Raw genomic sequence first — 13,642 nt, 5'->3', positions numbered from 1 at the left:
GTATTACACTGCATTTTAAAAACTAGATTAGCTAGCCTGTATTTTAGATTTTTTCATTTTCAGTGAGTATTTTACTGTCAATTTTTATATATTAGGTATTTGATACTGAATTTAATACTACATGCAATTTTACTCATTCTTTGAGAGGTTATGAAATACTTTATTCAGGTATTTAGTCCATGATAATCCATTTAACTCTGGGTAGCCACAGATCTTTTTAACCATATTTTTGTGTGTATGTGTGTGGTGCTAGAAATTGATACCCAGGGCCTCGAACATTGCTGTGCAAGTGTACTATCACCGAGCCCCTAGCCCCTTACTGTGTCATTTTCTTGGTAAAAAGTTTTTTGGGTTTTATTTTGGTTTGGGTACTGAGGATGGAACCCAGGGGCATTCTCCTTCCAAGTATACCCAGCCCTAAATTACTCTTTATTCTCAAACAGAGTCTAAGTTGTATACAGCCTCTCTAAACTGCTCTGGCTGACCTCAAATTTGCAGTCTTGCTGTCAGCCTCTGAAGCATTGGGATTATAGACATGTTCCACCACACTCAGCCTTGTTAGAGATTTTAAAAAGAGACTTAGTTTTGTTTTGTTGTGTGTGTGTGTGTGTGTGTGTGTGTGTGTGTGTGTGTGTGTGTGTATGCGCACACGCACGGTACTGGGGATGGAACCCAGAGACCTTCTACCTCCAAGCTACACCACCAGACCTATTTTATATTTTATTTGGAAACAGGGTCTCACTAATTGCTGAGAGCCTCACTGAGCTGCTGAAGCTGGCTTTGAACCTGCTATCCTCCTGTCTCAGCCTCCCAAATACTGGGATTACAAGCATCCGCCACCACACCAGCTAGAAACTTATGTTTTAAGAAGAAATTTATGGCTCTCTGTTCCTGAGTTAATAGAGTCGTGCCAAAGTCAGTTTTCTGATCTAAACATTATTCTGTGGCTTTTTTAAGGTATTATTGGGGAAAACTGAGGGAAGGAGTGCCCCCTGGAACTCTCTGGTCTATACTACTTTTGTAACTTCTTGTGTTACACTATTCTAAAATACAGAATTATAATAATTTTAAAGAAACATAGTGCTGGGTGTAGTGGCACACATTTGTAATTTGGTTACTTAGGAGGCTGAGACAGGAGAATTGCAGGTTCAAGACCAGCCTTAGCAACTTAGTGAGGCATTCTTCAACTTAATGAGAACCTGTCTCAAAATAAAGAATAAAGCCAGGCGTGGTTGCTCACGCTTGTAATCCCAGTACTTGGGAGGCTGAGACAGGAGGATCATGGTTCGCGGACAGCCTCAGCTACTTAGTGAACCCATTTGAAAATAAAGAATAAAAATAGGGCTGGGATAGCTTGGAGGTAGAATGCCCTCTGTTCAATCCCCAGTGCCACACACAAAAAAAGGAACATAGCATTTTACCACTGAAGATTATATAGTTCCAGATTTTCATTCTTATATTTAATAATCACACATTGATTTTAACATAAGTATGAGCTTATAATGAACAAAAACTTTAAAAATTGAATCATTATTAATAAAATAGGAAGGCTCCTATTTGCAAATGGTAGCATTATTTTGGTCCATCTCCTTTTATAACTACTTTTAAGATTAAGTAGCTGATAAGTACTAAGATGAATATGTCAAAACATAATATTCATAGTAATTCTTCTCTGGCTGGTTTTTTCTTATATGCTCTATGAATTTAATCGGTTATTGTAGTCATCTTTGGGCATTATTTCTTTAAAATGAAGCAACCTGGTTGTGTGTGTGTGTGTGTGTGTGTGTGTGTGTGTGTGTTGCGTTGCAGTACTAGGGAATGGAACCCAGGGGCATTCTACCTCCAAGCTACACCCCCAGCCCTATTTTTTATTCTTTATTTTGAAACAGGGTCTCACTGAGTTGCATAGGGCTTCACTAAGTAGTAGCTTAAGCTGTCCATGAATAGCGATCCTCCCGTCTCAGCCTACCAAATGCTGGGATTACAAGCATGCACCACCATGCCTGGCTCCAAATTTTTTATTTGTAATTTTTTTAGAAATGGAACCTAAAGTTTGACTAAAACTTTAAACTCAAAATTATAACAAAGGTTTTAAAATGAACACCTAGCCGGGTGTGGTGACACACACTTGTAATCCCCACGCTTGGGAGGCGGAGACAGGAGGATCGCATGGGTTCGAAGCCAGCCTCAGCTACTTAGTGAGGCTCTCAGCACCTTAGTGAGACCCTGTTTCCAAATAAAATACAGAATAGGTCTGAGAGTGTAGCCCACAGGTATAAAGCCTCTGGGTTCCATCCCCAGCACCACCAAAAAAAAAAAAAAAAAAAAAAAAAAAAAAGAACACTTAGTGATAATACAATTTCTTTAGATTTCTTTATAAATTTATAAAATCATTTTATTTTTACTTTCATATAATCATGACAGCCTATGCTTGAAAAATCTGGAATTTAGATTTAGACAAAATGTTAAATGGGAGCCGGGCGTGGTAATCCCAGCATTTGGGAGGCGGAGACCAGAGGATCCCGGTTTGCGGACAGCCTCAGCTACTTAGTGAGGCCCTTTGCAACTCAGTAAGACCCTGTTTCAAAAAATAAAAAAAAGACTAAAAAATAGGTCTGGGACTATAGCTCAGAGGTAGAATGCCCCTGGATTCTATACCCAGCACTGCAAAAAAAAAAAAAAAAAAAAAAAGTTAAATGGGTTATGGGTTATTTAAAATCATGTCTCCTAGCCAGGAGACATGGCGCACGCTTGTAATCCCCACGCTTGGGAGGCTGAGACAGGAGGATCGCATAGATTTGAAGCCAGTCTGAGCTACTTAGTGAGGCTCTCAGCAACTTAGTGAGACCCTGTTTCCAGATAAAATATAAAATAGGTCTGGGAGTGTAGCCCAGAGGTAGAAAGCCCCTGGATTCCACCCTCAGTACCCACAAAAATAAATAAATAAAAAATAAAATCACATCTCCTAACATTCAAACCTTATGATGCTAATCTAGTGAAAACAATATATTAAAAATGATAACCTCTTAAGCCGGGCGTGGTGGCGCACGCTTGTAATCCCCGTGCTTGGGAGGCAGAGACAGGAGGATCACGCAGGTTCAAAGCCAGCCATGCGCGCTGGCTTAGGAGACCCTGTTTCCAAATAAAAATGTAAAAATAGGTCTGGGATTGTAGCCCAGAGGTAGAAGGACTCCCAGAAACCCCAGTACCACAAAAAAAAAAAAAAAGATAACCTCTTTACCAAAACAGTAAACTAAAAGTTTTTTTATGTTGACGTAATTTTGGCTTTTCTTAATAATAACTTTTAACACTAGTTTTTTTTTCATTCCAATGTATTTATATTTATGTACAATTCCACAGTTATTTAAATTTTGAGGAAAAAATACTTAGGAATAAAAGTAAAGAAACCCTATATTTTTGTAAAATCATTAGGCATTTAGCTCCAGTGATCTATATATAAATGTTCTGTTATGAACTCCCTGCAGACTTACCTGTTTATATATAATGAGACCTTCAGCAAAGCTTAGTTGGAACTCAGTTCATAAACTTGTGTAAAGAATATCTGACTTGTCTGTCTTTTGGTGCCCACATAGTAGCGTGAATGTGCATAGTTACTTTTGACTGCAGTGTGGAGCCAAAAGTAAACTATTTTGAGATCACTTCTATCTTATATTAATGGAGATGGAGGAGGAGCAACAAATAATACTTTTAAGCCTGGCATACATCTGTAATCCCAGTACTTGGGAGGCTGAGACAGGAGGATTGCAGGTTCACAGCCAGCCTCCACAATTTATCAAGGCCCTCAGTAACTTACTGAGACCCTATTTCAAAATTTAAAAAAATAGGGTTGGGGTATAGCTCAAAGAGAGAACACTGTCCCCCACACACAAAATAATAATAATGCTTTTAATTAGAAGTTCTCCACAAATTTTTCTGTAAGTGAATCCAAACACTAATATGTTATTCCTATTTTCAGTTGCTTTAACTAAAGAAGTTTATGATAAATAACATTTAGGTTTTGTTTGTTTTTTTTCCCCAGGTGGCCAGTCTGATCTTGGATATAACTCATTATCTAAGGATGAAGTTAGAAGAGGGGATATACCTACTGAGGACATTCAAGAAGAAAAAGATAAAAAAGGGAGTGATTCTAGTTCCTGTAGGTATTGTTTAAGTTGATAATGTATAAAATTGTGAATTTATGGCTAGGCGTAGTGACGCATGCTTGTAATCCCAGCATTTGGGAGGCAGAGACCAGAGGATCACAGTTCGTGGACAGCCTCAGCTACTTAGTGAGAACCCTTCACAACTCAGTGAGACCCTGTTTCAAAAAATTTTTAAAAAGACTAAAAAATAGGGTTGAGGGTATAGTTGGAGGTACAATGCCTTTGGGTTCCATCCCCAGTACCGTAAAAAAAAAAAAAAAAATAGAAGATATAAGTGACTTTCAGTATAAAAATATTAGTTGTACTTTGTATATTCCTATTATATCTATTTCGTTCCTCCTATTACAATCACTCTCCACAAACTAATACACTCTTACAAATGCTTCATATATGTTTATAACCTTAGTGGCAAAACACTCATTAATCAAATACTATTTTTATAAATGCTGTGTAACTCACAGAAATAGTCTTATTGTAGTAGAAATGTATATTTCTTGAAATAGATTTTTTTCAGAGGTAATAGTGTGTGTGTACACAATGGGAATTGAACCCAGGGACACTCTACGTCTAAACTACACCCCTAGACCTATTTTATTTTTTAATTTTGATTGCTGTTTTTTGTTTTGTTTTGTTTTGTTTTGAAGTGCTGGGCATTGAACTCAAGATTTTGAGCATGCCAGGCAAACATTTTACCACTGAGCTACATCTTCAGCTTTTTTTTTTTTTTTTTTTTTTTTTTTTTTTGCAGTACTGGGCGTGTACCAGGGGCATTCTACCTCCTAGCTACACTCCCAGGCCTTTTTTTATTCTTTATTTTGAAACAGGGTCTCACTGAGTTTAAAAGGGCCTTACTAAGTAGCTGAGGTTGGCCACAAAGCTGCGATTCTCCTGTCTCCGCCTCAAATGCTGGGATCACAAGCATGTGCCACCATACGCGGCATCTCAGCCATTTATTTATTTATTTATTTATTTTTCCCCTGTGGTACTGGGTTATGAACCCAGAGGCATTCTACCTCCAGGCTACAACCCCAGCCCTATTTTTTATTTCTTATTTGGAAACAGGGTCTCACTAGATTGCTGAGAGTCTTGCTAGGTTGCTAAGGCTAGATTCGAACCTATGATCTTCCTGTGTCAGCCTTCCAAGTACTGGGATCACAGGCATGCACCACCATGCCTGGCTCTTATTTTTTATTTTGAAACAGAATCTCACTAATTTCCCCAGGGTACCCTTTAACTTGTGATCTTCCTGTCTCAGCTTCCCAAGTATTAACAATATTTTTATTTAAAGTGTGTTAATGGTGCTGGGTGTAGCGGCGCACACCTGTAACCCCAGTACTTAGGAGTTTGAGACAGGAAGATCACAAGTTTGAGGACAGTGAAATAACTTAGCAAGACCTGGCTTCAAAATTTGAAAAATGAAATAGGACTGGAAGTGTAGTTCAGAGGTAGAAAATCCCAGGTTTCAGTCCCCAGTATTACAAGTAATAATAATAAAAGTTTGTCAGTGGACCGTGACTTATATTTACCCTTTCTTTCCCCCACCAAAAGTTCTCCTTTGCTACCAAAGAAGAAACGTAAGATTTGTGCATGAAACTCATGCATGACCAGTACTTAGTGCCAGTACCAGAATCAAAGTAGTTAGTAATTTGATTCACTCTTTTAGATCTGAAATAATAGAATGACATATTTATGCACAACAAAAATAGAGAAAAATATTTGTATATGCTTATCATGAATTTTCAGGTAGAAATATTTAAGAGTAAAAGCTACTTCTCTTTATACCTCCTCACTGTAGATTTTATTAATTTTTAATTTTTATCTTTTTAGTGTCAGAGAATGAGAGTGCAAAAGGAAGTGCTGATTGCCTTCCTAAGCTCAGCTATCAAAGCTCTTCCAGTATAGTTCGCGTCAGTGGTACAAGTAACAACAATGCTGATAAAATATCAAGAGAAAGCATGGGTGAGTTGAGTTGTATCTATTTGTTATGTGCAGAATGAGTAGAACAAAGAAATAGTTTAATGTTTGGGAATTGAAATAAAACCACCTCCCTGTAGTTCTTCTATGATTATCTTGAGAAAGTATGTGGTGGGGTTTTTGGGGTGGTTTTTTGTTTTTGTTTTTTTTTTTTTTTGCAGATCTGGGGGTGGAACCCAGGGGCTTTCTACCTCCTAGCTGCACCCCTATTCCTATTTTTTATTCTTTTATTTTTGAAACAGGGTCTCACTAAGTTGTGAAGGCCTCACTAAGTAGCTGAGGCTGGCCACAAACTTGAGATCCTCCTGTCTCAGTCTCCCAAGTACTGGGATTACAGGTATGCGCCACCACATCTGGCTTTAATTTTTTTTATGTAAATAGTTTTCAAGGTTTTATTACAAATCAACATTGGTTTATCACACTCAAAAACATTGTGTGGTAGGGAGGAGGGATTGTACATTTTATAACATCTAAATTATAGTACATTAAAATGGTGGTTTACATTAAAAATAAATCTGTAAGTTTAAAGAGAATTTTTTTAATCTTTTAAAAGGTTTTTATTGTGAAAAAAATTTTTTTAATTTAAATTTTTTATTGGTGAATTATATTCATACATCATATTGGGGTAAAGAACTTGTGTGTACATACATGTACACATCACTGATTTAACCCCTACCCAATTCCCACCCCATTCCCTCCCCGTCCCTCCTTCCCTTGCTTGGCTTAGTGGTTGACTTTGATATGTTTAAATACACTGTGTGTTTTAGAGATCTTCCTCTTCCCCCCTTCTTTCTCCTCCTTTAGGTTGTCTTGTTTGCTCCTCTATAGGATTTCCTTTTTCATCTAGAGTTTCTCCTATGACCCATTTTTCCCTAACTCTCACGTATTAGGGAAAGCATCTGATTTCTTATTTTTTGTGACTGACTAATCTCACTTAGCGTAATGTCCTCCAGTTCCATCCATTTCCCTGAAAATGATGTAATTGAGTTTTTTTTTTATGGCTGAGTAAAATTCCATTGTGTACATATCCCAGTTTTATAATCCATTCATCTGTTGATGAACATCTTGGCTGGCTCCATAGTTTGGCTATGGTGAATTGTGCAGCTATGAACATAGATACACATGCATTAGTTTGAAGTTTGGTTTCCTATCTTTTGGGTAGATACCCAGAAGTGGTATTGCTGAATCAAATGGTAAATTTCTTCCCATTGTTCTGAGGATTCTCCATACTGTTTTCCAAAATGGTTGCACTAATTTGCAATCCCACCAACAATGTCTTAGAGTTCCCACTTCTCCACATCCTCACCAGCATTTGTTGTTGTTTGTGTCTTGAATGATTGCCATTCTAGTTGGAATTAGATGAAATTTCAGGGTAGTTTTGATTTGCATATCTCTGATTGCCAGTGATGTTAAGCAGTTTTTCATGCATTTATTGGCCATTTGAATTTCTTCTTTCGTGAAGTGTCTATTTAGTTCGCTTGCCCATTTTGTTATTGGATGCTTTGATTTCTTAGTGTTGTTTCTTGAGTTCTCTGTATATTCTAGATATTAGTCCTCTATCGGAGGTGTAGATGGCAAAAATCTTCTCCCATTCTGTTGGCTCTCGATTGAGGTTCTTGACAGTTTCCTTTGCTGAACAGAAGCTCTTCAGTTTCATGCAATCCCACGTATTGATTCTCCTTTTAATTTGTTGTGCCTTTGGGGTCTTGTTGAGAAAGTGTTTATCTGTGCCTGTGTGTTGCAGTGTTGGACCTAAGCCTTCTTCAAGGAGCTTCAAGGACTCTGGTTTGATTTCCAAGTCTTTGATCCATCTTGAATTGACTTTTGTACAGGGTGAGAAAGTGGGATTAATTTCCAATTTTCTGCATATGGTTAACCAGTTTTGCCAACACCATTTGTTGAAGAGGTTATCTTTTTTCCAGTGTAAGTTTTTGGCCCCTTTGTCAAAAATCAATTGGCTGAAAGTGTGTGGACTTGTTTCTGGGTCTTCTATTCTGCACCATTGGTCTGTGTCTGTTTTTTTTGCGAGTACCATGCTGTTTTTATTACAATGGCTTTGTAGTATAGTTTAAAGTAGGTATTATGATTCCTCCTGCATGGTTTTTGTTGGTGAAAACTACCTTGGCTATTCTGGGCTTTTTGTTATTCCAGATAAATTTAAGGACTGATTTTTCTATGTTTGTGAGGAATGATCTTGGTAGTTTAATGGGCATTGCGTTAAATCTATAGATCACTTTTGAGAGGATGGCCATTTTAATGATATTTATTCTGCCAATCCATGAACATGGAAGATCCTTCCATCTTCTAGATCTCCGATTTCTTTTTTCAGTGTTTTATAATTTTCTTTGTAGAGATCTTTTACCTCCTTGGTCAAGTTTATGCCTAAATATTTTATTTTTTTGTGGGAAATCCTGAGTGGAAGCGTTTTCTGAATTTCTTTTTCAATGGATTTATGGTTGGTGTACAGGAAATATAGTATCGAAATATAGTATCATATCATCTGCAAATAGTGAAAGTTTGAGTTCTTCTTTTCCTATTTGTACTCCTTTGATTTCCTTTTCTTGCCTTATTGCTCTGGCTAGAGTCTCTAGTACTATATTGAAGAGAAGTGGTGATAATGGACATCCTTGTCTCGTTCCTATTTTTAGGGGGAATTCTTGAAGTTTTTCCCCATTTAATATAATGTTGGCAGTGGGCTTATTGTAGATTGCCTTAATAATGTTGAGATATGTTCCTTCTATTCCAATTCTCTGCAGTGTTTTTATCATAAATGGATGTTGAATTTTATCAAATGCTTTTTCAGAGTCTATTGAAATGATCATGTGATTTTTGTCTTTGATTCTGTTTATATGGCAAATTACATGGATTGATTTTCATATGTTGAACCAGCCTTGCATCCCTGGAATGAACCCTATCTGGTCATGGTGTATGATTTTCTTTATGTGGTTTTGAATGCATATTGCTAGTATTTTGTTAACAGTTTTGCATCCAAGTTCATTATAGAGATATAGGCCTGTAGTTTTCCTTCCTTGAACTGTCTTTATTCAGTTTGGTTATTAGTGTGATATTGGCTTCATAGAATGTATTTGGGAGAGTCACGGTTTTTTCTATTTCACAAAATAGTTTGAGGAGTATTGGGGTTAGCTCTTCTATAAAGCTTTTATAGAATTCACTTGGGAAACCGTCTGGTCCTGGGATTTTCTTTTTTCTTTTCTTTTTTTTTTTTTTGGTGGTACTGGGGTTCCTGGAAGCCCTTCTACCTCCGGGCTACACTCCCAGACCTATTTTATATTTTTGAAACAGGGTCTCTTACGCCAGCGCGGCTGGCTTCGAACCTGCGCGATCCTCCTGTCTCCGCCTCCCAAGCGCGGGGATTACAAGCGTGCGCCACCACGCCCGGCCTGGGATTTTCTTTGATGGTAAGCTCTTTATTGCTGTTTCAATCTCTTTGATTGTTATTGGTTGGTTTAAGTGTTCTTTATCTTCTTGACTCAGTTTAGGAAGGTTGTATTTATCTAGGAAGTTGTCGATTTCCTCCAGATTTTCCATTTTGTTGGAGTATAGTTTTTCAAAGTAGTTTCTGATAATCCTCTGGATTTCTACACTGTCAGTAGTAATGTCTCCTTTTTCATCTCTTATCTTCATAATTTGTGTTGATTCTTTTTTTTTTTTAGTTAGGTTGGCTAGTAGTTTATCAATCTTGTTAATTTTTTCAAGAAACCAGCTTTTGGTTTTGTTGATTTTCTGTATTGTTTTTAATTCTCTATTTCGTTAATTTCTGCTCTAATTTTAATAATTTCCTGTCTTCTTCTGGCTTTGGGGTTCAATTGTTCCTGCTTTTCAAGGGCTTTGAGGCATGTCGTTAGGTTATTTATTTGAAGATTTTCTGTTTTTCTTATGTGAGCACTCAGTGCTATAAATTTTCCTCTTAATACTGCCTTCAAAGTGTCCCAGAGGTTTTGATATGTTGTATCTTTATTTTCATTTGTTTCTAGAGATTTCTTGATTTCACCTCTTACATCTTCTATGACCCATTCTTCATTCAGAAGTGTGGTGTACAGTCTCCACATGTTTATGTTGTTTCTCTGGGTCTTCTTATAGTTGATTTCTAGTTTCATTCCATTATGGTCTGAAATGACACAGGGAAGTATGTAACATGTTTTTAAATTTGCTAGTGCTCATTTTGTGTCCCAGGATGTGATCTGTTTTGGAGAAGTTTCCATGAGCAGCTGAGAAAAATGTAAACTCCACTGTAGTTGAGTGAAATATTCTATATGTGTCCAACAGGTCCATTTGGTTAATGGTGTTCTTTAGTTCTGAGGCATCTTTACTGACCCTTTGGAAGATCGGTCTAGTGTTGTGAGAGGTGTGTTGAAGTCTCCCAGTATTATTGTATTGGGATTTATGTGTGACTTCATGTCACAAAGAGTTTGATTTATGAAAGTAGCTGCACCTATGTTTGGGGCATAGATGTTGATTATTGTTATTTCCTCTTGCTGGATTATTCCTTTTACCAGTAAAATATGACCTTTTTTGTCTCTTCTAATAAGTTTGGGTTTGAAGTCTAACTTGTCTGATATCATAGTTGCTACTCCTGCTTGTCTTCGAGTTCCATTAGCATGGATTACCTTGCTCCAGCCCTTTACCTTGAGTTTGTTCCTATCTTTACTTGTAAGGTGTGTTTCTTGTAAACAGCAGATGGATGGATTCTGGCTTTTAATCCATTTTGCCACTTTATGTCTTTTTATTGGGGAGTTGAGGCTGTTTACATTCAGTGTGATTATAGAGAGATAATTTTTAATTCCTAACATGTTAAGGTTTTATTTCTGTTTGAGATACTGTTTATTCTTCTTGCTTAGTTGTCTGCTGGACGGGAAATCCTTCAGTTTCTGTTTGTCATGGAAGCTTCTTATTTCCTCATCTAATTTGATAGGTAGTTTTGCTGAGTAGGACATTTTTGGCTGGAAGTTGTTTTCTATCAGAGTTTGGAATGTTACTCCACGCTCTTCTGGCTTTCATGACTTGGTTTGGGAAGTCTGGAGTGATTCTAATTGGTTTGCCTCTGAATGTCACTTGTCCTTTTGTTTTTGTTGCCTTTAAGATTCTCTCCTTGGCTTCCACATTAGTCATTTTGACAATTATGTGGCATGGGGATCCTCTTCTCTGATCCTGTCTAAAGGGAGTTCTATAAGTTTCCTGGACCTGTGTATCAACCTCTTGCTGTATGTTTGGAAAATTTTCTGCTATTACTTCCTTGAAGAGATTATTGATCCCTTTGGTTTCACCTTCTTTTCCCTCCTCTATTCCAATTATTTTTAGGTTAGCTCTCTTAAAATGGGCTCATATTTCTTCAATGTCAAATTCCTGCGGTTAGATTTTTTTTTCTAAATTACAAACTTTTTTTTTTGGAGTGATCATCTTTTAGGAGTGAGATTCTATTCTCCATGTGGTCTAATTAGTTGTTTATACTTTGAATTGAGGCCTTTACTTCAATGATTGCATCCTTTATCTCTTTTAGACTCTCTCTGAATTCTTTTCGAAGGTCCTCTATTATTTCTACAGTTATTTTCCTGATTTGATCTTTTAGAGATCTCTGAATTTCTGTGTTATCAGGTTCTGATGTTGTGGGGTTGTGGGCATTCATTGCTCCATTGTTATTCCTCTTTCCCATGATTTTAGTAGTTTGTGCCCTCTCTGGGTTCTTCCCTGGGTCACAATGTCTTCACTTAAGGTGCTCTGGATCTCGAGTCTGTGGTATCTCAGTCACCACTACTCCTTTACTGGGTTGTATCACAAAGTCTCAGACCCAGGGAGTCAATCGAGGCTGCTTGAGACCATGGGAGGTGCCTGGCTGGCTTCTCCCATGGGGAACTGCGACTATGGTGTGATATCTCTGCCACCGCCACTCCTCCACTGGGTTTGACTGCAAAATCTCAGACTATCAAAGCTGCGCAAGTCCCTGGGGGTGCAGTACTGGGATTTCTCCTCTAGGGGCCACAATTTGACCCACGGTTGTTGAGTGCACTGATGTATAGCTGTTGCGGACTCGGTGAACTTGCTGCTGCCGCCGCTGGCAATATGACACCACTGCCATGCCCTCAGCCGTGAGGCTGGCATATTTCTTCTTTGGTTTTGAGCTCCACTCTGAGTCCCTGCAGGGCATGCTGAGCCCAGACCCTGGGAGTTTTAGATGCTCCTTGTGCCAAAAATACAGCTGAATTACATCCGGCTGTTCGGCAGCTGCTCACCTCAGCTTGCTGTCCACCCCTCCTCTCTGGAGCCTGGTGGGTTGTTGAGTGAGCTGATCTGGAGCCATCCGGCGAAATCGCCGCTTCCTCCAGAAGTATGGCGCTGCTGCTGCGTCCTCAGCCATGAGGCCAGCGTATCACCTCTCTGGTTTTTAGCTCCGTTCTGAGTCCCCTTCCTCTCTGGAGCCTGGTGCTGCAAGGGAAGATGGGGCCGGCGCAGCTCTGTGCCGCAGCACCGCGGGCTGGTTTCTTTCTGGTGTCTGGTTGTTCTTCCAGCCCTCTTTTTCTCTGTCCCTTATATTTACAGTTTTTATTTTTCTGCTAATGGTGTTTTCTGGCTATGAAAGGCGTTGATTTTGTGGTGATAGAGATCAATTGTTAGCGGGACTTGTAAATGCCGCTATTCTCTGTTGCCATCTTCCCAGATTAAAGATAATTTAATGTTTTTATAAACACATATTCAATTCCTTAGAGTTCAACCATAGGAAAGTTTAAAATATTCCTTGAAGCCTAATTCTGGCATTAGTAGGCTTTGCCTTTTTGTCTTTAGTTACTCATAGTAAAGTATTTCATATTGTAAAATGTTACACTCTAGGTTGGTCTATTGCTTGTAATTACTGCCCAAACGACAGTATTTATTCAGTCAGTATTTTTGAGTTCCTACTATATTCTACCATATGCGAGATATTACCAGGAATGTGATAGGAAATTTAAAAAATATGCAACGTGCCTGCCTTCTTGGAAAATGCAGGTGGGAGGAATGGGGAGACATTGCTCAAATAAGCAAGTAAATGTAAAAATACTCTGGGATTAGATACTGTTAAAAGGGTTATAAGTTACCATGGCAACATGTAAGAGATGTGTTCTGTGTTTGAAAGGACACTGGTCAAGGAAGACTTTCTCAAGAATATGATTTTGGAGCTTAGGTCTGAAAGAATAGAAAAGATGATAGTGGTTGGTGGAGGTATTAAGAAGGTGCATTCCATCCAGGCACGGTAGTGCATGCCTGAAATCTTAGTACTTGGGAGGCTGAGACAGGAGGATTGCAGATTCAAGTCCAGCGTGTGGTAACTTAGCAAGACCCTGTTTCAAAATAAAAACTAAAAAGGGATGGGGGGTAAATGAGTGTGGTAGTTGCATGCCTTTAATCCCAGGTCTTGGGAGTCTGAGACAAGAGGATTGCTGGTTCGAGGTCAGCCTCAGCAGTTTAGTAAGGCCCTCATCAAAATTTTCAAGTGGAGTTGAGGGTTTCACTCA

At 38.4% G+C, this 13,642-nt stretch overlaps 1 protein-coding gene across 4 annotated transcripts in view; it reads left to right on the top strand.

Moving 5' to 3' along the window:
• The window catches only part of DENND4A (DENN domain containing 4A), a gene marked incomplete at both ends in the record, with an annotated part of 115,548 nt that overhangs the window by 70,602 nt on the left and 31,304 nt on the right, over positions 1 to 13,642 (top strand). For all 4 annotated transcript variants that reach the window (XM_080691720.1, XM_080691719.1, XM_080691718.1 and 1 more), the window contains 2 exons: positions 4,040 to 4,156; positions 5,991 to 6,122. In XM_080691720.1, coding sequence (XP_080547846.1) covers positions 4,040 to 4,156; positions 5,991 to 6,122 — 249 coding nt within the window. The remainder of the gene's footprint in view (positions 1 to 4,039; positions 4,157 to 5,990; positions 6,123 to 13,642) is intronic.

Source organism: Muscardinus avellanarius (assembly GCF_963383645.1).
Source record: "Muscardinus avellanarius genome assembly, chromosome: 3".
Classification (NCBI taxonomy): Eukaryota; Metazoa; Chordata; class Mammalia; order Rodentia; family Gliridae; genus Muscardinus; species Muscardinus avellanarius.
Note: the sequence above shows the minus strand (reverse complement) of the source record. Positions and strands in the feature narration are given on the sequence as shown.